At 43.0% G+C, this 25,820-nt stretch overlaps 1 protein-coding gene across 2 annotated transcripts in view; it reads right to left on the bottom strand.

The window, feature by feature from the left end:
* NT5C2 (5'-nucleotidase, cytosolic II) overlaps positions 1 to 24,589 on the bottom strand; it is a 59,310-nt gene extending 34,721 nt beyond the window's left edge. Inside the window, exons 1-2 of one of the 2 annotated variants that reach the window (XM_027900830.1) lie at positions 24,522 to 24,589; positions 5,949 to 6,069 (exon numbers count right to left, since the gene is read on the bottom strand). In XM_027900830.1, the coding sequence (XP_027756631.1) occupies positions 5,949 to 6,049 (101 nt within the window). In that variant the 5' untranslated portion in view covers positions 6,050 to 6,069; positions 24,522 to 24,589. Of the gene's footprint in view, positions 1 to 2,263; positions 2,361 to 5,948; positions 6,070 to 24,521 lie in introns of those variants that run through there. The other variant, XM_027900831.1, reaches the window with a different exon arrangement.
* Positions 24,590 to 25,820: the final 1,231 nt, after the last annotated feature.

Genomic DNA, 25,820 nt, shown 5'->3' with positions numbered 1-25,820 from the left:
AATTTTCCAAATGTGCCTAGAAATACCTTGCAGCAATTAGTATTTTTTTGTCAGGGCAGTATGCTTCACTGGAAATCAAATAAATACAAAGAACCTTGCAACAGTGCTGCATGGAACAGCAAATACAGCGGAGTTGGCTAAGCATGACCTACATGTGTGTTTTAAAAAGACTGTGGTGGACAGTTGGGCTTGAGACAGCCACAGAACAGGGACTAACTAGCCAGAAGGCTCAGATTCTTGCTTACTCAGAGTTTAGGAACTTTGGTTTATCTTCACTTCATGGACAACTTCCATTCTTTAATAAGCTAGAAGAGTTAAAAAGAAACAAAAGGGAACTAAATGGATTAGCTTTTAACAGTCTGCCACGCCCAAGTTCCCCATGGCCTCGTAAAGAAGGTGAATAAAGAAATAAGCATCCCACTACTCCTGATGTTCTCAGTATCACTCACTAGTCCCCAGATGTGGTCTGCTTAGGGAGTTGCCTCACTACATGACATTACAGTTCGGGTCACAGGTGGCTTCCACCAACAGCAGCAAATCTCCCCACTGACCTTACCTATCTAGCACAACTTATGAGAGCAAACTTAAGAATATACTAACATGTTATCAAAATGTCTTGTCTTTGGGTGCTGAATGCTTTGGTATCTGTCTTTGAGAAGATAAAAAATAAACTGCTTTAAATTTTTAAAACCAATTAAATAATTCTTTTGCTGAGTCTCACCTCTTTATTGACCATTCCATATATTGTTATTTATCATACAATTTTGGTCTCGTTTTTTACAATGCTAGGTTTCCAGAGTTGTGTTTTATTCCTTTTTCAACAAAAGAAGAATATTCTGAATATTTGTAACTGTATTTAGAGATAGTGTTTGGGCTCAAGATGACTTTAGGGAGATGAAACAGCATCAAACAGGGGAGACAAAAAAGGGGCATAAGAATTTCCTGTCTACTTCTAGTAACATTTCCAACATAGTGCCCTGCAATTTCACAAGACTAACTGTCCTTGCACAATTATAGTGACATAAAACTGGAAAATCCTGTAATGACTGGAACTTCAAAGTCTGATGATGCTTGTATCCAGCAACACAACTATGAGCACTTCCCTCTGAAACTCAGCAGGAATCAGATGGAAAGAGATAGCCTTGGCCATTTCTGTTTCCATTGTTTGGATTTTCTTCCCAGGCAACAGCAAAGTGCCAAGAAGCTCACATATGGATTCCATCCCAAAATAACACTCGTCTGCTCCGTGAAACTATTAAAGCTGGGGATCATGGGACATTTTCAATGTAATTTCTTTATTATTAATTTGGCAAGTGTTGTGCTTTCTCTAAAGCTCACCCATTCTGCAGACTTAACACTCCCTCTCCCTCCTCCAATGTCTAAAGCACTAAAGGAAGAGAAACGCAGAGAGCCACACGCTGCCCTCTGTCACACACACGTCACCACACAAGTCCAAGGAGGCTGCTCAGACACGAGGACAGACCATGGCCAGCAGAGCCTACTGAGCTACCACAGTTACATGGAAATACCACCCATTGTCTGTCTGAACGTGGCTGATGAAAAGAGCATTTTCAGACTGATAGTGTTTGTTTTCTTATTTGCCACCTCAACGAATGGATAATCTTAATGAGACTTTATATATAGCTACCCAAAAAGATCAACAGTTTCAAGTCTCACAGCTTTGTTTATATAACATTTCCACCTGTTTGCAGTCACTGATGATCCGGTAACAATAAAGTGAAGAAACAAGATTAACAATGAATAGCCCAGAATCTACAAATTTGAACAAGATAAAGTACATCTTTAACCCCTGAAATCAAAACAACAGACTGGCAGTCCTTTTGCTGTGTCATTATTAAAGTATATTCCATTTTTAAAATCCAGAATCTCAATGTATAGCAACAGCTAAAATCACTTAACTCCTATCACCACCATAAGATGCTCTGAAAGTAAACTGAAGCACAAACCAGTGAAATAACTTGTTCACTACTCTATTACCAATCAGCAGGAGAATTAGGATTAGGAATCATGATGCCACATGCCCTGTGCTAGCCAGTAAATAAGAGAGCAAGAAAAAAACCAACTAAAACAACAACAGAAACCCCATGTTCAGGATGAGAAGTCTCGAATTACCCTCATGCAAAATTATTCTCAATTATTCTGTAAAAGCATCTCAAAGTCTGTATGTTTTACAAAAAGGCCATTTCAGCCTTACTGCCCTGTTAAGCCAAAACCACAGATAAATAAATATAAGCGCAAATACCTGTTTCCTGGATCTTGGTAACTGTCAGTAACAAGAGTGGATGGAACACCAACTTTTTCCATTATTTGCTTTAACTAGACGTGGTTGCTATTTAAACGCTAAAGAGCTATGTGAGATAATCCAGAGGGTGCCTAGAAGTGCTCACTCCAAGTTAAAAAATAGACACTAGGGCAATTTAGTGGCTGAGAGTCAATCTAGTTCTTGCCTAATTACAATCACGTTAAATGACAGTACTCCTCCAGAACAAATGATCTAGTGATTATCCTCTACCCGGAAAAGTCAACAAGCAGCACACAAGGGAGGCGGCCTCACATCCACACACACTAAGGAAAAGCCTCCTAAGAGCTACACAATCCCTTTTATTTCCGAATTAAAACGTATGTTGCCAATGGCACAGTGATGCAGTATCCTCTTACCAGTGACCTCTGCTAGAGAATGAGTAACATGTAGCTTGTATATTAATTCATCTTCAGACCTCACTTCCAACAGGCGCCAACAATGTTGTATAACGAGGTCTGTGGCTGACAGCAACACCAGCTAGCCAAAAGCCTTTGTTGAAGCTGTCAGAAATACCCTGAAGATAAAACCCCACCACTTCTCCTCCCCAAAGGATTTTTCTGATTTTATAGCTATAAATACTTGAACATTCTTGCCTCTGACATTCAGATATGATTACGATACAGCCATCATACTCTGAGTCAGTATGCACTACACCAGTCAAACCAGTCTCAACTGGGATTTATGCCAACATTATTATATGTTGAACATCCATCCATCAATTATGGTACAATAAGAAGTGCAACACCTGAAAAAACACATTCCAAGTGTGAATGACCACAGTAAAATATTACTATTAGAGTGGCATCTTCAGAGCTAATTCTTTAAAAGTTTTTTAAAAGTTTCATGGCCACGAGAACTTTTTTTTTTTTAAGGTAAACTATTTTGCTTTTGGAAACTCTTCCTCTTAATTTATCCGCTTCAACATTTACAATTCAAGCATATCAACTCTAGTGTCCTTCACTAGAACCAGAAAACTAAATCAATTGGGATAGGTATCTCCACTGATAATTAAGTAAGCATGAAGCAAACAAACAGTGAAAGAAGTTTTTTAAATTTCACACTTCAGAAAGCTAAGCATTACTAGCAGCATTTAGAAAATCCCAAAGAATGACTTTGAGCCCAGCTGGGCTTCCAGCACTGGTAGCAAAAGCTACTCCCAGTTTTGCTCATCTGTAAATGTGGCACAGCTGCCAAGCTCCTCCAGCCTTCCAGATTGGGCCCATAAAATTACTGTGACCAGCTTTAAGGGAAAAAAAAGGAATCATTTTAAATTCAATGTTCTTCTTGTTTTTGTTTCTAAGTCACTTTAGATTAATGTTTTTAAGTTTTTTTTCTTTAGCTGCTGGAGTAAGAAGAAAAAGAGGCCAAAAACAAGACTGAAAGAAAAAGAAGAAAAAGAAGAAAGACAAAATTAATGCCTTTTCTATTTATCTTTTTCATAAAATTTACAGTGCTTCAGCAATATCCACAAATCCGAGCATGCTCAGACCTCAGTGAAACAAATTTACATACTCATGGCTGTGACTAGCACACATATTCTGCATCTGAACCATTAATAAAATACTAAAAAATATAGTATCAAACACCAAGGGGAAATAACTTCAGTCCCTACTTGCACTTTTTAAAGTAACATCGTATCTGTTAACACTACAGCCACGAAAAAGACTAGAAATAGAAATCTGACAACACTGCCTCTGGAATGAGGTTGTTTCAGATTCTTACAATACTGGATTATCAAAATAACTCCCATGAAACTGGTACACCAAAGCCAATAATAGCACAGATTTATACTACAGTCTTGGCATCAGGTTCTCTCATTCTCTCCCATTCCCTCCCTCTCCCTCTCTCTCTCTCTTTGAAAGAGGATAGTAATTCCAAATCAAAAATGTGCCTCCCCTTAATATATTTCCAACCTTGTGCTTTCCATGAAAATCTGAACTGCTAGCAACATTTCTGCTCAGTATGTCTTGAGTAAGACATTTCTAGATTCTAAAAAGGTGTACTTAAACTTTACCATAGACTAATTTTGTACTACCAGATCCCAGTTCCTAGTGGGAAACCCTTCTTTATTTGAGTGCACTCTCATCTTCCATAAGGAAATTCTTTCTGGAAGTAAAGATTTCTTACATGAGTAAGGGTAAACATGATGAGGACTTGAATGTGGGAGCTCTTAAAGACAAGTACTGCTTCCTTTAGATCTTGTACAACACTTAAAAGACTGTCAGCACCTAACCATAACAAATGGTAAGAAAATATTTAGAAAAAAATTATAGGCATTACTCTGACTTCATTTCCATCAGTCTGAATCAGGAGCAACACAGCTTAAGTTGTAAGTAAAATTATGGCACAAAGGTAAACCTGGCAATGACTGCAAGAAGGCGAAGACTTTTTGCCAGGGAATGGTATAAAATCCCTCTCTTCTTACATGCTATATATAGTTACATCCATTAAACGTTTCCATATCTGACAAACCAGCTGACAGAGAGATTCAAATAATGCCACCACTTAAGACATGTTGCCCAAACATATTCCCTGGAAATGGGAAAGCTTTGGAAACGCTTCACAAGATCCATTACTTAGCACCAGACATTGCAACTTGCACAACCTGGAGATCATATGATGCACCAAGGCGTTTTTCTCAAATTAGATTCCATTTGGAGAATCAAAAGATATCTAACACTTTCAAAACACTTCCTCAGAAATACCACCAATGTGAATCACAAACAGAACGTGGCATTTAAGCATGAGGTTGAAAAACTTGACTTCTTCTTCTGTTTCTACTTCAGATATACATCTCCCCAGCTCCTGTTGAATATCCTCTGATCATCACACTGCATGACTTCTCAAATTAACAAAGCTAAACTTTGAAGATACACCTCCCACAAACAGAATACTGACAATTACTAGATGCTGCTGTTTTTAACTCTGTAACAGTCCAGACATCTGATAAGGATAGAGACTTCACCCATCTTTTATGGTCTATGCTTGGAACCCTGAGTGCTAAGACTAAATTCTTGCCTCAACCAACCAATGTGATGCTGTCAAAACAATCTAATGTCTGCACTGTGATTCCCAAACCATAAAGTGATAACATTCCTGTTATTCTGTACTCTATCTTCTTTATTTACTGTAATTGTTTTACAGTAAAGATGGTTTTAGGTACACCCACCACCAAAGAGAAGGCCAAGATTTTGCCTAGTGCTCCTAGATGCTCCTGTGGCCACACAGTTAATCATACTAGCTGTAATTCTCAAACAACTTCTGATTTTGATGTCTTTCTTATTTGTTTCTGTGCATTCCAGTGTCTAAGGCTCTGCTCTCCCAGTGTGCACTCCAATAATTAGTATAAAACTTCAGTCACTGAGTATTAATTGACTTAAAAGCTTCTATCCCCAAATCTAACTACCACTGCATTAAGAAAGCATATTTTCACATGCTCTAATAGATGTATATCGACTCGATTGTTTGCAAATTCCTGCAGGCCAATATTGTTCCATCTTCTAAGCTCTCCTCTACCAACACTTCTGCAAGGAAGGTGGGAATAACCTTTCTGTTTTACCAACAAGCAAAAAGACCAAGAAATGTGGGGTTTATGCTTAGTTTTGGAGTTACACAGATGACTTACCGGTGATAGGCTTCCCGACGGTACTTTTTCAGAGCATGCCCATCCATGTTTGCAGGGAGATCTGCTGCATTCTGGAGTCGGTCGCTCCATGAGGTTGTCATCTTCAAATGCTTATTTATTTCTGAAAGAGGCAGAAAAGCTTGCTTAAGTTCAAGGTCTGTTTCACCAGAAGGTTGTCTGTTTCCTGGTATGAAGAGATGCCACACCACTCAGGAAGTCTTGCAAAGTACCCAGTGGAATGATCTGAGTTTGCAGGTCAAGTAAGATGCTGTTCTTTGAGTTGTTAAAACAGAGATCTGGGAAGGGTTTTTCACATGGTTGGAACTGCAAAGACATTCCTACCCATTGTGGTGAAAATGCATTTAGAAACAGACACCTTGTTTTCATTGTTGAAAAGGGGTAATTTTTCACCCTAAAGTTACCAGTATACATTAGATGTAGCTTATGGAAAACCTACCCTTCATACACAAGATAAACTCAGCAGGGTAAACCCTACAAATCCCACTGGGACTGACCTTGCCACTTTTACCACAGAGTAAAACTAAAGAGCCTTGTCCCTGGCCATTTGATCTCTAAGCAAAGACAAAGTTTCAAACTGATGCTATATTAGCAGAAACAATTGGAAGGAAAGTAGAAAGATGATCCTTTGTCCTCTGTAGGTCAGACACATTCAGACAGAGCAAACCTGTAACATGAGCGATGCAAATATTTGCCAGCAGATCTTCACAAACATCAGCACCCCTTCTCAAGTACTGGTTGTCACAACCAAACAACCAACAGTCCTCATCAGGAAGGCCCTGCAGTGACGAAGCAGGGGTACCTCTCCCAGTTTTGTTATTAGCACAATGGGGTGATCCTGCTCACCTGCTCCTCCAGCCAGACCCACGTCCCACTGCATTCCCTGGCACCGGGTGGGGTGATGAAACAGCCCCACTATGAATCAGTTCAGCTCACCAGTCCGAGCCCTCACCCATCAAAACCAACCAACCAAAGGCGAGCAAAACCTGGGTAGTTCTCCACTGGTCAGCTGAACCCAGCTCAACAACGCTATCATTAGAGCCGGTGCAGGGAATGGGGTGGGAGGTGCATCCCACTCTGATACCAAATTAGGTATAACATGAAACCACATTCTTGTGTAACCCACACAACTGCTGGACTGCAGGCCTTGGCTTGTTTGCTCTTTCTTAGAAGAAACACAACCACCCACAAGCTACATGGGTAATGATACAGCAACCACTTCTGGACACTTAAAATGTGACTGCGCTCATTTTACAAAAGGGAAACCAGATCATTTCAGCAAAGTAGAGAGCAGAGCAAGTGTCCAAACTAGCGCTAGAAGTCACGGTGCTTTCAGTGTCACATGCATGCTCACTCTCCTCAAGGAAATCTGTATAATTTTTTCGTTTTGAATTTTATTAAAGAGTAACAGTTGCAATTGTCACAGCATTTCTTTGTCTATTTACCTGGTAGTTGCCGGTCACAAAAATCAAAGAGATGGCAAACAGCTTGTGCGTAAAAAATATGTTCCTCCTCCTCCAGCATTCTCTGCTTGTCTCCCAGTTACTATAACCAAGGTTTACAAATGCATCTTCTGCCATATCCTAAAGGTCACCAAATTTAGGCCCTGGCAGGCAGCCCATGGGACTGCATGCCATTGCTGAGAGCTCTCCCCCTGAATTCCCCACAACACACCCAGGAGAGGAGGTCACCACAGCGAGAGGGCGATGGGCCATTCCAGCCAGCCGCAACTTCCACAACAGGGCATGCAGGGAGAATCAGCTTCTAAAATAGCCCCAGCACCAGCCACCAAGGGCTTACAATAATTACCAGCTATTTAAGCCGTGCCCAAAGGCAGATGGAAGGCAGCACAGGGCACAGAACTAAACAGCCCTCAAGCATCAACCTGTTCCCATTCCACTTCGAAGGCAGGGCACTGCCTGCAGCAAGGCTCCTCAGGGGCAGCAAGGGCTGCAGTCCCTGGGAAAGGAGCAGTGTCCCTGCAAGGGTGACAGACTCCAGGTCTGCAGGTGAGACATGCAGCAGAGTGAGGGATCTGGTAAGACTCCAGGACTGCAAAATGCAGAAGAGGATGTGTCCTCTCAGGCTGTGTCCACCTAACCCATGGACATTTCAAGATGGTCCAGATCATCAACACCTTAGTCTATTTTAAAGCTAGTAGCCTAGAACTACAAATCCAGATCCAAGACACATATATACATTTAAGGCCTCTAAAGGGTATGTTAAATAGCTCTGAAAAAACTGTTGCACAGTTGGTCTTAGGACTCTTAGACAGGTCTGGGTCTAGGTGTTCCATCTGAAACAAGTCCACATCCAAGCTTCCTGCCATTTAGACGGGCTACACCACTGTGCTTACCCAGCCAGACACATAGCAAGATTCAAAGTTTTACACCCACAGCCAAAGCCAGAGGCTTTCCATTCTGCCAGCCTCTTCTTCTCATTTCATCTTCTACCCTAAAATCCAGATGGCAGAAGAATTTTAGCAGGCTACCTTTATAATATCCTTTCTAAAATGAGGAATCAGTGAAGCAGTTTGAGCTCCTATGTGATGAAACCATACTTTACAGCAGAAGAAACCAGACATCATTTTGTGTGTGCTGGGATTCAAAAAGCTTAGACTTGAGGAAACCACAAAAATTTCCATAATTAAGCAAGGATGGCCTGAATTATTTTAATGATCCACCAGTGTTTTGCTGTAGCTGTAATGCACAGAGTTCACAGGCAGGACAAGGTTTGTAGACAGAGGCAATGTCTTTTATTAGACCAACTGGTATGGCTGGAAAAAACAGGCAAGCTCTTGGGTACACAAGCTTGCATAAGTTTTCAAATTCTGTAGGTTGCTCTAATAAAAGGTATTATCTCCACCTTCAGGCTTTGCCCTGATTTATTAAAATCTTCCTTTTAATGTTCACACAGCATTAAATAAAAAAAAATCTTGTGCTGAAGTTTTCTATTACACGTACTCAAAGGCACACTTACAGCTTGGCAGGTTGCGCTGACACTGCGACAACAGCTTAACCCTCTGAAACAAAACAGTAACAACTGACAAAAGATACTGCATAGGATCTTCCCCACCCAAAAGTCTTACTGGCACAAAAAGCCTCGTGGGCTTCAATGAAATTGTTCTGTGCTTCAAAGGCATAAAAATCAGCCTACCTGCATGGGTAAAAGACACGGGACCTGGCCCCTGAATACAAATTCCTTCTTCCAAATAGAGAGAGAAAAATAAGAAGGACAGAATCACTCCATACACTTGTAAGCCATTGGAATAAACATCTAAGAGAGCAGGCAGCCAGCCAGGCAAGATTTTCAACTCCAAGCAACTGAAATATGATGCATCTTTCTTTAGTTACAAATCTATTTTGAAATCAATAATCTCTAAATAGCTTCACATAAAAATAGAAATCTTTACATAGATAAAGCATGTCAGAACACCTCCCCATAATTTACTGCATACATGCTCCTTGCTCATGTTGTCTTAATTAAGCATCTGATAGCATTTATGGTACAGGGTTCCTTTTGAAAAGCTATTTAAAATCTCAGATGCAAAGCTTTTATACAGAGCTGCTCTCCAGTACATATGCTTTGGTCTGAAAGAGCAGGGGATTTTTAGCATATATTTTGAATTAAGTCCACGTGATTATTTTGTCCAGTTTTGGCTGACTTCAAGTATTATCCATACTGTATTTTTTTCAAGTACTCATACAAATAACACATTCAGAAGCATTTTCCTTCAAGTTTTACTATTACTTTTCTTACATTTCTTGGCCAAAAAACAGAGATTTCTGCACCTGATAATATTTGACATGTTCAGGTTAAATGCACCGCCTCTATTTTTTTCTGAGTTCATCTTGACACTTTGATGATGCAATGCCAAATCAGAGGCATGCACACTAAAATGTAGAGATGAACAAAAGAGTGGTGACAATCCCACTTTTTCCAGGGTAATCTCTGAGAGCTTACATAGCAGAAAACAAAGGCATCAGTAACCAATCCCAAGGCTGTAGCGTACTCACATTGATTCACCGTGCACCACACCTGCCTCTTCTCACACGTTCTGCTTCAAGAATCATTAATACCTTGGCAGCACAACCCGCACATGTACGTGCACGGTGGAAGGTGAAGAGAGAAAATCATCACATCTGACATTAGCTACTTAAAAGCTTTGTGTCTAGTCGGAGGCTGTGGGTGTACAGACAAGTCTGGTGGTGCCCTTGCCAAGCCTAGAGCAGTTCTTCCTGGCTCCCCGCTGCAACACTGCTTCATCTCAAAGAGCTTTGTGGGCTCTCAGCAAGGGACGAGCAAACCATCCTAAAATCCTGAGGATGGGCAAACGCAAAGGGAGCAGGATTAGGGTCGGCTTGTTCAAGACTCATCTCAAATTCCTGGTCCAGGTCATGCCATGGCCCCACAAATAGGGCAGGGGAGGGGGAAAGTGATCTTTTCTGCAGCTGAGAGCACTGTCCATGTAAGCATGGTTAAGAAAAGCAAGTGACTCACTCACCAGGAGCAGCCCACTCCCTCCACTGAGGGCAGAAGTAGCTTGCACCTCGTTTAGGTTAGACATATGGGACAGCTAAAACTGGAGGAGGTGAAATCCACTCAGGTTAGCATCACACCCTCTGATCCTGTGGAGCACCTGACATCTGGGGATGGACAGCAGAAAGTGGCCAGGACTGAGTCATCCACCTCAACAGCATCTCTCACTGCCACCGTGTGAGCAGGGGCTGGGCAGGCTCCTGCCCTCACCAGAAGTGCCGTTCTTATGCCTGTGATCCCACACACTTCACAAACACTCGCTCATATAATACATGTAAGGGCAGCAAAAGTGCTGTCCCCATTTTGTCAGCTAAGGATAAAGAGGCACAGAGAAGGTAATAACACAGAGCAAGTGGGAATCAAATGCAGAAGCCCTAATTCCTCAGTCCTTGTGCTAAAAATTAGCCTGAGTTCCTAGTGCTGTCAGGATGAATCACAGACAGACACAGTACACTCCTAGCACAGTATACTTTTACATGAATTCAAATTTCAATACTTAGCATCAACTGGCAGACAGAGAGAGGTCAGCCTGCACTTATACGTGACAAAAGCCACAAAGCAGCAGGCTCCTGACTGGCTCCAAGCTGCGGGGATCGCATGGATGCCAAATGACGCTCCAATTTTATCCTGAATTGCAGCCTTACACACCAGCTCTGTTAGTTTGCAGAGCTCCTTCCCTCTCCCCCACAGCCCCGGGATGACAACTGACACCCCTCTTGTCTTTTACTGCCAACACTTCTGCTTAATAGCCAAAGGTAAACTGGTTCCAAAAGGTGTTTTCAATTAGTGATGCTTTTGGAAAATTACTGTGTCCATGACTCGAGACATAAGCAATGAAGCTTGTAAACAGCCTAAACCAGAAATCTGACCATTTTTTTTCCCTCCTTGTGCTTCAAGTTAAGTTCTTCACTTGAAGATCTTTCACTTCTGGGTAATCACTTCCCTGACAGCAAGGCTTCAGGCCCATGATGGTAGGAAGGACAAAACACATTCTTTCTATTAGAATATTAAATTGCTTCCAAGAGACACTTCAAAGCATACTCTCAGCTCATGATAATTAATACTTGAGGTTGGCTTTAAGCAGGATAATTCTGGATACCAATTACAGGGCATTAATGAGGTAGAGATCAGCTGTTAAGAACCTGTTAAGGTCAACCACAGACATGTGTATTGGGCTTACAGTAGATCCCACTCGCAGTGTATGAAGATCCACTGGATTACATTAGATTGATCTCTTTGCTCCATGGATTGTACTAACCTTCCCAGCTCCAAGTTTGCAATCTCCAACACTGGCTTTGAGTCCTCCTGCAGAAAGGGGATAGCAGTTACTCTTGGACACCACCACAGTGCTTACATCGTCACAGCTGCTTTTTCCAGGAGCGTGCTTTTAGTGAAATTGGTAAAGCATTCCCAGTAATACATTCATTTAACTATGGTCTGACTGATAGACAATGGTAACTCATGGGCTATTTCTGAATGGGTAATGTGCGAGAAAGGAGAATGCTACTCACATCGTTTATTATAGGATTTGATTTAATTTCGGGCTGAATTTTATCTGTCATAAAGCCAGATGTTACAGTAATGGCTCCATATCAAATATGTTGCTTATTCTACATGGATTTTTTAAGTCAGACTACTTCTACTGACAACCATACCCACAGAGTGGCTGTGCAGTCCCTAGAGCTCCAGCAGTACTCCAGGACCCAAGCACATTAGACACACTAAAACCCACAAATATACATTTGAAGTTTTTTTGGGTGGCCATCCATTTCTATCCAAGGAGTTCTATTCATTCAGGAATTCCAAGAAGCACTAGTTGTTCAAAATATTTTCAGTACTATTTAATGATCATCAATTTTATAGATGGTTAGAATGGAATTTGGAAAACTATTTCTCCACTTCTCTAACTCTGGTGTGCCCCATATCGTTCCAGCACTAGAAAATAAGGAGGAGGATCATACTTAAGGAACGTGAAGCTTGATCCAGCAGTGCAAGAGCTATGCCACAGAGTAAACATGAGTCCTCGAAGAAGTGCTGCAACTGCAGGTCAAATATGATCCTTGGATGTACAAGACTACGAAGCAGGACTCCATGTCCCTCTCTGTCACTGCTACAAACACTGCTGGAAAACTGTCTTCAGCCAGCTGTCCCCATTCAGAACAATGATGATTATACTGAGAAAGGAATAATGCTACGAGAGACAGAGTCAGGCTGGAGTGGAATACTGCCAATTTAGAGAGAGCAGCTCTGCAGGTGACTTGAAAATAGTCTAGAAGCAATTACACACAGGCAAGCAGCCTGACTGTGGAGGGCTCTCAGTCTAGCAATGACAGAACACGAGCCCGTGACTAGGAATTAAATAAATCAACCAGTACAAAAATATTAACAGAGAGGACAGTTAGCTATGAAACAACACATTTCTGAAATACATTTTCCATGATCAGAGGGCTCTAAATGAAGTGTGGGTGGGTGTTTAAATTAGCCTTTTTCAGAGAGTCAAGGTCTAATGCAGAAGAGTCAAACAGTCTGAGCTATACAGCAGGTCAGGCAAACTGAGTATCGTGCCTCAGGCAACTCCTCCTCACCTTACACATCAGTGTATCACAGAGTACAAGGCTGAGGAACAAGTAATATCGGAAAGAAACCTCTAGAGCGTGGCTTCACCTAGAGAGAAGGTGAACGGATAAACAAAAGCTCTTCTGAGCCAACACCAACATAAGCTGTGCACACTGATGGCCCTGGGAAACTCTCTTCCTTGGGCAAAGGTCTTCAGCAGCCTGTGGCAACCTCTGCCACGGAGGTTCCCAAACTGCTGTCCAACTGAGTGCCTGCCAATGGCAAGCATGGACCTGGCCAAGAGGATGTTCTCATTGCTTTTTGTTTCCAGCTCTTAAATTCCAGCAAGAAACACGTAACATAAGTCAAATATTTTAGTCACACTGCTTTTCCCGTAAGCAATTGCTCTAGTTGCCCAGGGCCTTGGAAGATTAGAAAGTAGATAGAGATGAATTTGATCCCTCTGTTGCAATACAGTCCACGCTAAAGAAATTATTTGTAAGATATTTATTAAAAAAAAAAAATTGTCAGAGTTCCCATGTATTTGCTTTAGTTGAAAACTGGATGGTAAGCTTTGATGCCAATGCCCACCAGAACAGGAACTCAGTGTTTGAATGATGCCTACAAATACTTCTATCCTTGATGCAAAGCTGAAGCATGACAGCGGTACCAGCCAAGCTGCAAGTTAATGTAAAGAGCATGACAGGCAGAAATGTCAGCACAGAAGTGAACACACTGAGTTCTGCAAATCAGTGGGAAAAGTCAAGATAAATTATTTTTATTCCAACTCTGCTCTTTTACATCGAACAATGTGCCATCAAGAACAGACAAACATAACTCCGGTACTCATCAGCCCCCTTCTCAAAGGAAACTGCCAGTTTCTCTTCCTTTCCCTTCAGCTTCTCACTTCTTGGTGTTCAAACCTGTCCAAGATCTGTTACCAACTCAGTAATACCATGTGAGTTACAGTAATCAAAGCAAGAGAACAAGCTGAGATGTGCAATCCCCAGAGAGAGGACTGGGAAGCCATCCTTCCACATACCAGTTTCAAACTAAGGAGCAACTGCCACTCTAACCTGCTATTAAGGATTACACAACAGTAGCTCTTTTGGCAGCAGATCACGGTGTTTCAAAACAATGACGCTTTTCATTAGACTCCACTGTGCTTCCAGGAGGCAAACACGGACTTAGCGGGCCTTTCCAGAAGCGCGGTAGCAACCGACAAAGTATTTGAGATGTGCAACTCCAACCAGCAGCACAGTCACCCTGAAAGCACGCAAGGTGCCAGCTTGGATAACCAAACAGACAAAAGTCCGCTTTATCTTCTGAACACTGAAGGTGAGGGAGGACATTTTCATTGTCCTTCCTCACTGACTGTGCTTACTGGTAAAAAAACCTCTTGACCCTGAAGATCACATCCCTGCTTCATTAATATTTTACAGGAAAAGCAAAGATACTGAAGCCTCATTCTGGCTTTTTTTTTTTTTTTCCTAATATTTGAAAGTAAAAATAAGAATAAGGATTTTTTTTTTTAGAGACACTTGAACCCTCTTGCATGCTGGATGGGCCCTCTCTACATATTTATGGGCTACACAAACAGATGTGACAGCAGTATCAGAATCTGAACCATCTCTGTAGGCTGGAAACATGAACTCACGTCTCACTCCAGCCTTGGCAGAAAGCAGTCCCTGCTCAGCCCCAGTGAGGATAGCCAACTGGCTACTCAGCCTGCATCCCAGGGCTCTGGACACAACACTTGCCAAGGAACACTCTGCTGAGTAAAGAACTGGGGAACTCTGGCTCCTCCTCCATAAATAAAGGAATTGAAAATAAACACTGAGATCAACAGCTGAACAGAATCCAGTAATTCTGAGAACTGCTCTGTCAAAACCAGGGACAACTTTTTCTTTCCCTGACAAGAGTTTTCTTTTCCAGCACCATTCCCTTCTCCTCCCAGCTTCTTTTAAGAAAAGCTTACAAAATGCTCATATACTAAATTAGTTTCTCTTCTATATGAGACCTTACCCACCAATAAGAGACCAATCATTGGCAAATAAACCTATCTTTCAAAAAAAAAAAAAAAAAAAAAAAAAAAAAAAAAAAAAAAAAAAAAAAAAAAAAAAAAAAAAAAAAGAAAAAGAATAAGCTGAGGACTGTGGAACTAAGCCAGACACAGTATAATGTCCAGCAAGGCCATGGACTTCCTATGCAAAACTCAGCCAATTTTGAACTTGCTGTTTGTTCACAAAACACAAACAAGACAAAATAATGATAGTCTTCAGCTATAAAGGGCACTGTGAAAGCAAATACAGAAATCACTTACTAAAGAGGATCTTGACTGTCTGCTATCCTAACATATAGGCTTCCAAACAAATACTAGCCTAATACAAATGTTATGGGCTTCCCACTTTTGTCCTTAATAATGCTTATCCATCTCTCTTCCAAGAAGCCTTTCAGGTGAGAACAGCAAGAGCCTTCTGCATCCACGCTCAGGTCCTCGAAATCGACCCTGGCTTCAACACTCCCCTGAAATGCTCACAAAGCCCAGAAGCACAACTTCTCAAGGCTCTATGTTCCTCCTAGTTCAGCAACCACAGGTATCCCTCACCTGAGCAACGGAAAAAATCCTCTTTCTCCTCAAATCAGAGGCTGACAGGTACTTATCATGGAGATCAGAAAGGCATGTACTCAAAACGTTTCCTGCACTCTGTTCTCAGCAAGCAGTCCCACACAGCAGCTCCTTGTCAGTGAGAAGCAAGACACACAGACCTACTAACAGAGCAAGGATAAAGAAAGAAAATCAGGGAACATGAAGACTGTAGGTGTTTTGAAGTGTTTTTCCAGCTTAAAGTTCCCCTCCACATAAAGAGCACAATTCATTACTTTTCTGACCTGTTTTTTTAATCAGACGCAAATATAGTAATTATAGTCTGCCTGATTACAAACGAAATTACAAATCTGTCCTAAGGGCACAATAGAGTCTCCACCTAGATGTTATCAGTCCCCAAATCTCATTTAATCTTGACAGATGTGTAGTACCAAGGCACCACTATAGGAAACTCTACAATAAATTAATTTTTATGAATACTTTCTCTGCAGTATTCCCATGGTCTTCCAAAAGACTGCTAATTTGCACAGCTTTCATTAGGCAACTACGTGACTACATTAATCAGTAAAATAACTGAACATCTATGATGGTTTTGAGCTCTTACTACTTTTCTGGCTCCTCTTTGATAACCTAACTGTCTCAGCTTTATCAAGTGATTCCAAAGGCCTACATTAAACCGTTTTCCAACCGTATCAATCTCTTTTCTTTGGAAACTTCTTACTATCCTGTCCAAGCAAAACACAAAGCACTAAGTTCATTTGGGCAAAACAAACTCATCTTTCCATGGGCCCTTCAGTTCCCTGGTTTTTAATGTTAAATCAATCCTGCTGAAATGGGAGACTGTTCCCTGGCAGGAGCAAAGGAGGACTCTCATAGTGCTGTCTCTGCACTTGTCTCAGCATAGGCAGTTCTCAGAAGGAACACGATGAAGTGACAGACCTACTCCATCAGCTGCAACCTGGAAGAAAACTGTCACCCTGAAGGGTGAGAGAACATTAATATCTAACTAAGAAGGCATCATCAGCACATCCCTGTTATTCCAAAGCCAGAGTTGAGAGTTCCCAACACTGAACCTTCCATCTGTCTGGGACGACTTCTCTCTTCAGGGAACCTCAAGAATCTCGTCAATGTAGACCTGAAGGTGCATCAACAGTGCAATCTTGTTTTCTTGCTGTGGATGAGCAAATAGATTGAATCCCCTGGGTTCTGAGATGCCTTTAAAAACACCTGTCCCTAGCAGACTAGTACAGTGGCCCTGACTCACCAAGGACTTCTTTTTCAGCATGTTACCTGACCTACTGTAGCCTCTTGAAAAAAAAGCTGACCATATGCCCAGCCAACACAAAGCCTCCTGTGCAGCCACAGAAATGCCTCCTTCTAATTGCTTTCAAATCAGCAATTGAAAAAAATCCCAGCCTTGCTCTGAGTATCACAACACAGTAAGACAGTTCTCTACATGTTCTAACCTTTCCAATATTCGTTCTTGACCCCAGCACCACACATCGATTTATGAGGACTCAAAGTACGTTTTATTACTGTCTTTGTTAATATCTATTCACTACATGTCTGTGAAGAAAAGTGAGTGGTAGATGAGTAAAACACTGTTAGCTTTTCATCATCTGTTCCCTCCTGACTGCTCAAGTTTAGCAAGCAGAGTTTTTTGGTCTTGGCTCATAAAACTGCCAGCACAATATTGAAAGAGAACTTAAAATACATGTAAAACAAGAGGTTAAGAACCTACCTAATCTATTATCACATGAAAAAAAAAAAGGCAACATTAGATTGCAGATGTGTTTTTTAAGAACTCTTAGAAAGACTAAATCATTATTTCCTTTGATGGTAAATGAAAAAGTCCCCAAACAATTGAAGGCTATAGATTGATACTTCATCTCAGATCACAGCAAGTAAAATTCTTTCCAATTTGTATAAAATTTGCTCATAAAATATCACACGCATCTGTTGATAATTCCAGCAATGACATTTTTAACATACTTACTCTCTATAAAATCATTCTGTTTCAACACCACTATAAGGAAGATACTAATGAACACAAGAACATGGGCGAGACACATTCTGCTCAGGATGTCTGCAGTCACCAAGTGGTTAAGGGTACAGGCAAGCTAATGCCTTCTAGAAGCTAAATTCACATAATTAACTTAAAAGGACTTAGCAGAAGATCATCTGGTATGCTAGTCACTGCTTAGGAGGGACACTTTCAGGTAGAGTAAGCATTTTAGAATAGAAAAGATGGGGCTTGTGTCTACTTACCTGAATCACTTATAGCTTTAGGCAACAAATGCCCATTTCTATCCTTTTTCCCTAGCAGAGCTCTACTCAGCCCTGTCAGCTGTGTTCTTGCTGTGGAAAAGATCTGCTGACCACTTCTTTGAGAGGGACCTGGTTCATGTGTTTGTACTTTCCTTTAGGCTACCTTTTTTTTTTTTTTTTTTTTTTTTAACAAAGGAAAGCAATGGGGAAATGCAGCACCCCCAAAAATAACTGAAAGACTCAAAACAGGCACCCGACCTGCCCTTAAAAAACATCACTGGTGCACCGACTGATGCTTGGACATGAAGCGGAAAATGAAATCTGACTCCTGCCTCAGTTTCCAGACAGCAGAACTAACAGATGATTTACCAGTCTGGCTTGCCCCTATGGGAAATTCCTCTTCCCAGCTCCACTCAGCCACTTGTATTGAATGATGGGATACAGGAACTGTATCTGGAAGAGCAGTTTCCAGGGTCAGTCCCAAGCTAACTGATGCTCAGAGCACCTGTAATTTATGTTCAACTGACCAGAAATTTTTTTTAGGGAATGAACTCATCCCAACCTCAAAGAACACACTGAGAATAACATTATAAAAGTGGAACTGAACAAGCAATGAAAAAGAAATAACTATGCAGCTATTACGAACATTTGTTCTTAAAAGCTCTCAGTGAATACTGCATATGCTGTCAGAAAATACATGATTTATGCAGGACACTCGGGACCAAAGTTTGCAGCCCTCTCCTGGGACTTCAAAGGCCAAAAAATCTTTGCACAGTCTTGATATGGAATCGCTTTGTAATATCTGAAAAGGTGACTTGAAAAGATTAGAGAGAAACATTTGAAATATCTTCGTCAACATGTTCAGCTCTTCCTTTGGGGAAAAAAAAAGGTATCTCAGAGATGGAGAAAGCAAACAAATCAACATAAAAAGATTATTTATTCTTAATTGCAACTGTTCTATTTATTGACTTCCAAAATTACCTGAGCTGCCTGCCCTTCACTAGTACTTATTCTTAGATGTTATTATTGTTAATTGCTGTGTTACGACTACAAAGCACTGGCATAAATCTCACTCAGCACCTCTTTGGGTTTCTGAGAGCAGAACATTTCCATGCTCTTCTTTGACCTCATGTTCCTCATTAATTGTCGTGCATGCCTATATGCAAGTCACCACCAGAGGAATCAACTCAAACACTAGCTGAATTCAGCCAGTCCAGAGAACTCTGGATGCTTTCTGCTAAACCCTTGGTCATCCATCTTTTGAATTTACCTTCCTTTCCAGGTTACTTTAGAAGTCAACTAGAAAGTTTCTCTTACAGTACACTAAGGCTAAATGTACCACATTTGACACAAACGCCAAGAGGAGCTCCAAGCTCCAAAGGAGATAAGGAATACTGATTTCAGCAGCAAACACTGCATGAACAGCTAAATGCTTCCTCCTGAAGTCACAGACACAGCTGGGATGCAGCTGTTCCTACCACAGCAGTGCAGGCAGCAGCTGCTGCCAGGGCAAAGGCAGCAGCTCACACAAGAGAGGGACAACCCACCCAAAAGGTCCTACAATCCAGATCTGGCCACCGTAACTGCCAAAGCTGGACCACCCCAGCTGGAAATGTACACTTGGGGAAATGTACCTTCCTGGAGGGTTCAGCGAGAATTTGCTTCCTGAAAATCTAGCAAGAATGTATCTTAAGTGTTTTATCTATTAGGCCAATGTTAATAGGGAGAACTGCAAGGCCTGGGTCCAAGCCAACTAATCCAAAGGCCTGCTCTTAAATAAAAAGTGGAAAACCACTCTACTTCAGAGCCTCCTGCAGAAAGAGGTACAGGAAATCTCTGGTTTACCCCTTCCTCTGAACCAATTGTGCCAAGCAAGGTTAAATGGTAATATTGTAGTAAGCACATATGCAAAATAGCAAGTCTTTGAAAATATCTGAAATGCAGCTGGGAGCTGTAAATACTCTATAACTAAATTAAGCTAAGTTTGGACCACATAATGACTTCAAGGAGCTTTTGTTTCTAAATAAATCACTCATGGTGAAAAGAGCCGGAATAGTAGTTATAGCAACCACAACCATCTTCTTATTTACAGGCTGGGTACAACACGAGCAGTACTAGACCATATTGTTCCCACACATCTGTCTCTACTAACTTACTTCACTTTGGAGTCACCTTCAAATCTCAAAAGAATCACATCTCCTCGGGCCTCCCTTTCTTCTTCCATCCACCTACAGAAGATCTGCCCACGCGTCCTTCAGTTTCAAAAGAGAAACCAACAGGCTGCTCGTGTCCCAGCATCATTTCTATAGGTATCTCATTACTGTGACTCCTGCTCTCCACATTTGACGGGCTCACACCTTTGCAGAATTTAAACCAGTTTTAGCCGGTACAACGCACAGGGTAAGAACCTACTCAGTTTCTACCTTAGGTGTTACGAGAAGGCAGCATGCAGATGATCACAGTGGGGTTTCCAACCTCCCCAGTTTAGTCAGAACATTAATGAAACCACCAAAAAAGGGCCGTCTGTGCTGGTAAATCCCACAGCAGGTATTCATGCCCAGAGGATGATAAGTTAAGGTCACCAGCAAGCCACAAGTTTAGCCTCTACCATGCTGTACCAGACTTGGAAAAGTGACAGGACTAAGAGAGCTGGCACACAGCCACTCACTGCTCACTGTTTGGGGACCCAACTGTGCAGGAAGTAAGAGTGAACACGCTTTTGACCTTATAATATGGTGCACACACTGTTACACATTCAGGTAGTAGTAAATATTCGACGCAGACTGCTGTGGGTTTTTAGGCTGAATTACTCAGGCTCCCTCCTCAGTCTCACGCTGCCATAAAAAATGTATTTCTCCTAGTATGGCTTCATACAGGCAGGTCTCTCCAGCACCCTTTAAGCCCTGCAACCACGTGTGTGAGACTTAGTAACTACATTTATGTAGGTGGGTTTAGATCATCAATTGCTTACAGTGGCCACCTTCAATTCCTACGCAATTTTTTCCAGATGTTGCTTAAGGTCTATTTACTTTAATTACTCATTAAGGTACATTAAGTTCTATTCATTGTATGTGCTGGATTCTCTCTGTCTTATCATTACAAAGCCACTCCACGCTGGTGTTAAGAAAGTAAATTCATGTTATACACGCTCTCTATGTAGAGTGCAGAGTCCACGGTTTTAGGAATCATTCCAGTTAAGGAGTCATAATGACTAGAAAGCAAAACACAGCTCATTGCTACACATCATCACACATAATAATTTCTTTAGTAGCAAAAACCAGACACTTTAAAATAGGAAATATTTATATCAATGTGCACTTTAAAGATACTCATAAAGAATAGCATACACTTTAGCACAGAAAAGCCAATTTTTGAAGACTTGGATTGTGGTCATTTCAAATAACATTTCAAACTGTATTTGTGCTGCTGACACTATAAATAAAATTTTAAAATAAATGCAGCACAGACAATAAGCAAGGAATTCCCATGCGCTGACTTGGATACATCTCATCCCAAACATGTCCCGAAGAGTGAGGCAAGGCTTCCACTCCCGGGCACATTCTGTTCAGTTTTCTACCCTATTATTCTCACTGCTAAAAAAGCCACAGCTGTTTTATATCAGGACACCCAGTGTTCATGGACCACCCTGAGGCAAGGACCTGGCACAGAGCAGGCACTGCAAGCTCATCCCGAGGTACATCATCCAGGCTGTGCCCTGCTGAGTGCAGCGCTGTCCTCAGTTTCCCTTGGGCAGAGCCCTGCTCTCTTCACGGGTTTGTGCTGCATGGCATGTGAGTATTTCTTATCCTGAGGTGATTAGTTACTGAGATGTTCTTTTAAAGGAGTGGAGACAAGGCACAGGCCTGTCGAACAGCAAGCCAGTTCCTATGACAACTTTCCACTGCAGCCTGGCTGGAGACCATTAATCCACCTTCTCCAGGCCAAGCAGCTTCTACGTGGTAATGCTGCTTTGTGTAGGACTGTCACCAGTGCCCAAGCAATGGCAACTGCATGGTGCTGAACCACTCAGACCCCACAGTACTCCCCAACTTCAAATTCCCACAAAAGAATGGATTCACTGAGTGCAACTGCAGGACCCTACTTCTGTCCCTTGCTCAAGATTTTTGGTGAAGAGCTGTGGTCAGCCTTTTTTCCTGCATCTCCTTGCATGTTGGTACCTACAATTCCTGCAGGATTCAAAAGTTGCAGATCATCTCAGCTTGTCCTGCAAACCTACTCTGCAGCTGGCCCACACCATCCCCAGATAACAGCTCACGCTGCAAGCTACCCGCCCATCTATCAGTTTTCAACAAGCATTATTTTATTAAGTTGAACTGCAAATAACAGTTATGTTGTTATTAAATAAACCTATCTGCTTCTTCAATAAACATCAATTAAACACTGCATTTTAATTGTTTGCTTCCCTTCTACTTTCAATGCAAAAATAATATGCTTGTATATTTTTTAAGGAAATAAAACACTCCTTTCAAAGTTTCCCCAAAGAGCACAATATCGCAGTAAACACCACACTAAGCTTTCTGGTTTTTCAAAAAAAATCCGATTCCCCTGAAAGCTAAAAAAAAGTCTAGGATAAATATTTCTAGCCATCTTAGGAAGGGTATATTAGCTTTCAATTCAAGTTATATTAGGAATCAAACATGACAAGGAGCAACAATTCAGGGGAGATATTATTATCATCATCATTATCATCATTACTATGATTAAAAATTGCCTACAAACTGGAAATTTGCCTGGGAAAATGTCAGCTTGCATCTGATTTTCACTAACATATATACTAGAATGGGTGTACAACGCTAATGCTACCCGTGCAAATATACTAACAAGCTGTTAATTTCAAACCTCAGCTGAAAACATCTCTCCCATTCTTACAGTTTTTCTGCCCATTTCTCTCAGCAATTGTACTTAATTCAATGGACCATTCTAAATGCAATTCGGTGGTGCATTTTGCCATACAATTTGTTTGAATGACGCTGTACAGAGTAAAGGTTGCATTGTGCTATATAATGAAACTACGTCTATGCTTGAACAAACCCCAACTGCTGTTAATCAAACCAGCAGGTTCCTGAACAATCTTTTGGACTCTGGATTAATGGCAATAGATTATTTTAAACAGCAGTTCCACTCTAAAATATGTTTAGGTTGACACAGGCTGACAGGGACAGTGACAGACTTCCTGAGCTAAGCTGATCAGTTTGCAACTCAAACACCGGGCTTTTTGCTCACTCCTGGAACTATAAATTCAGCACTTGAACCCAAGATCAAGATTCAGTTTTGAGTGTTGTTTCTGATTTTCAGCAAGACCATGTAGCACCCGAAAGGACCTGAAAATCTTCATATTTTCAGTTTAATCACTACTGACAAACAGTTATATGGATCAATACAACGTATTTTAGTCAGTGATGATGTTAGTCAAAAATGACACAGTGCATCGCTTGGATAAGTAAGAGGGAGATGTTTCTAAGTGACTACTTAGAGAGCCTTTTGCAATCTTTGAGGTTCAAACAACAAATCTTCCAAAGCTAAAAAAAAAATATTTTAAAACATGAGTGATTATGTCTTGGGAGGAATGTTCTCAAGACCATGTCAAAAAAGATCCAGCTTGGCAGCCTTTAGAACCACTAGCAAGGGAATAAACTTGAGGGTTTCATAATCTCAGCGGTTCCAGGAATTTTCAAAACTGCCTGTGCCACAAGAAGCAGCACTGTCGTATTAAGTCATCCGGTCTATCTGAAAACCAGTGTAGGTTTGTTTGTATCATACATTTTGCAACATTATTTTTGGCACGAAAGGAGGGATTTAAGGGAAAAAAAAAAAAAAAAGTAAGCAAAATGCGAGCAAAGCAGTTTTGCACTGGTTTCATTTATTTATTTATTTGTTTGGTCCTTTGCTCCTGGCTTTGGATTTATCAGCTCCAGCCTGACACAGCTGGACTGCCAAGAGCAACTCCAATGGAACGGGGCTGTGACAATGAACCCTCGTCCCGACCCAAGGCTGCCCGGGACCGGGCTCTTGCCCCGGGGCCGGGGGAGGACAGATCGCTTCTCCCGCCTGTCCCAGCCGGGCGGCGGCCGCCCCGGGGCAGCTGCGAGCGGGAAGGCGCCGCCGGGACCCTCCGCTCCACGTGGGGCGGAAGGAAGGCAGGAACGCAGGCACGGGGCGCCCTCCCGGCCCTCCCTACACCCAGTGCCGGCGGCTCGGGGCGGCGGAGCGGGCACGGAACCTCCACCGTGTCCCGGGCCGGGGCTGAGGCACCGCGGGAGCCGCCCTGCCCGGCATGGCACGGGACGAGGCAGCGGTGGCTCCCCGGGGCAGGACAGCGGGAGCGGCGGGGCCGGCGGGCGCTGCCCCCGGGGGTCTCTCCCCGTGCCGCCCCCGCCCCGGGCACACACACACACACACACACACCCATCCCCCCGGACGGGGCGCGCACCCGAGGGGAGGGGGCTCTCCCCACCCATCACCCGCGCCCCCCCTCGGCCCCGGTGGTGCCCGCAACGCGCGCACCCGCACCCGCGCCCCGGCGCAGCCCCGCGCCCCGCGCGCGCCCCCGCGGCCGCTCTCACCTCGCGCCGCGCCCGGGTGGAACTGCCCCGCACCGACTGCCGCAGCGCCCGCGCCGCACGCACCGCGCACGCGCAGCCCGGCCCCGCCCCGCCCCGCCCCGCCCCAGGGAGCGGCGAGAGCGTGCGGGCCCCGCGCGGAGCCGCAGAGTCCCGGCCCAGGGAGCGTCGGCAAAGTGCGGGACGCGGAGCTGCCGGAGGGCGGCCGGCGGGGGTGTCGAGGGTTCTCGGGTGCCTCCTTCACGAGAAGGGACTGCGGGAGCTGGGCCTGTTCACTCTGGAGAAGCGAAGACTGAGAGGGGATCGCATTAATGCATATCACTACCTGAAAGGTTGCAGCAAGGAGGGTATGGGTCTCTTGTCCCAGGCAACTGACGGTAGGACAAGAGGGCACCGTCTTAAAGAGGGCACTGTGCCAGGGGAGGTTTAGGTTAGATGCGCTCTCTTTACAGGCAGAGTAACTGAGCACTGGAATGGGCTGCCCAGGGAGGTGGTAGAGTCACCGTCCCTGGAGGTATTTAAGAAAAGACTGCATGTGGCACTTAGTGCCATGGTCTAGTAGACAGAGTGGTGTTAGGTCCAAGGTTAGACACGATGATCTCAGAGGTCTTTGCCAACCTTATTGATTTTGTGAAGTATCTCAAAGGTGAATGCCAAGAGGATGGTGCCAGGCTCTTTTCAGTGGTGCCCAGGGACAGGACAAGGAGCAATGACCATAAACTAAAACACAAGAAGTTCCACCTCAACATGAGTCACACAATCACAGAATGGGTTGGATTGAAAGGGACCACAGTGGGTCACCTGGTCCAACCTCCAAGCAGTGTCATCCTCAAGCACATGGCACAGGATTGTGTCCAGATGGTTGTGGAATATCTCCAGTGAGGGAGATTCCACAGCCTCTCTGGGCAGTCTGTTCCAGTGCATGGTCACACACACAGTGAAGAAGTTCTTCCTCATGTTCAGGTGAAACTTCCTTATGCATCAGTTTCTCCCCATTGCCTCTTGTCCTGTTGTGTGGCACCACAGGGAAGAGCCTGGCTCCATTCTCTGACATCCTTCCTTTAGGTATTTATACACAGTTGCCCCTTCTCGAGGCTGAACATGCCCATCTCCCTCTGCCTTTTCTTGTGAGAGAGATTTTCCAGATTCTTGACCTTCCTTGGTGAGGAAGAACTTCTGTACACTGAGGGTGGCAGGGCACTGGGACAGGCTGCCCAGGGAGGGCATGGAGTCTCCTTCTCTGGAGACATTCAAAGCCCACCTGGACACGTTGCTGTGTCACCTGCTCTAGGTGACCCTGCC

The sequence above is a fragment of the Empidonax traillii genome, unplaced genomic scaffold (assembly GCF_003031625.1).
Source record: "Empidonax traillii isolate 1590-97213 ecotype Southwest subspecies unplaced genomic scaffold, ASM303162v1 scaffold752:size306384, whole genome shotgun sequence".
NCBI lineage: Eukaryota > Metazoa > Chordata > Aves > Passeriformes > Tyrannidae > Empidonax > Empidonax traillii.
The sequence above is the reverse complement of the archived record's forward strand: the minus strand, read 5'-3'. Positions and strand labels throughout refer to the sequence as shown.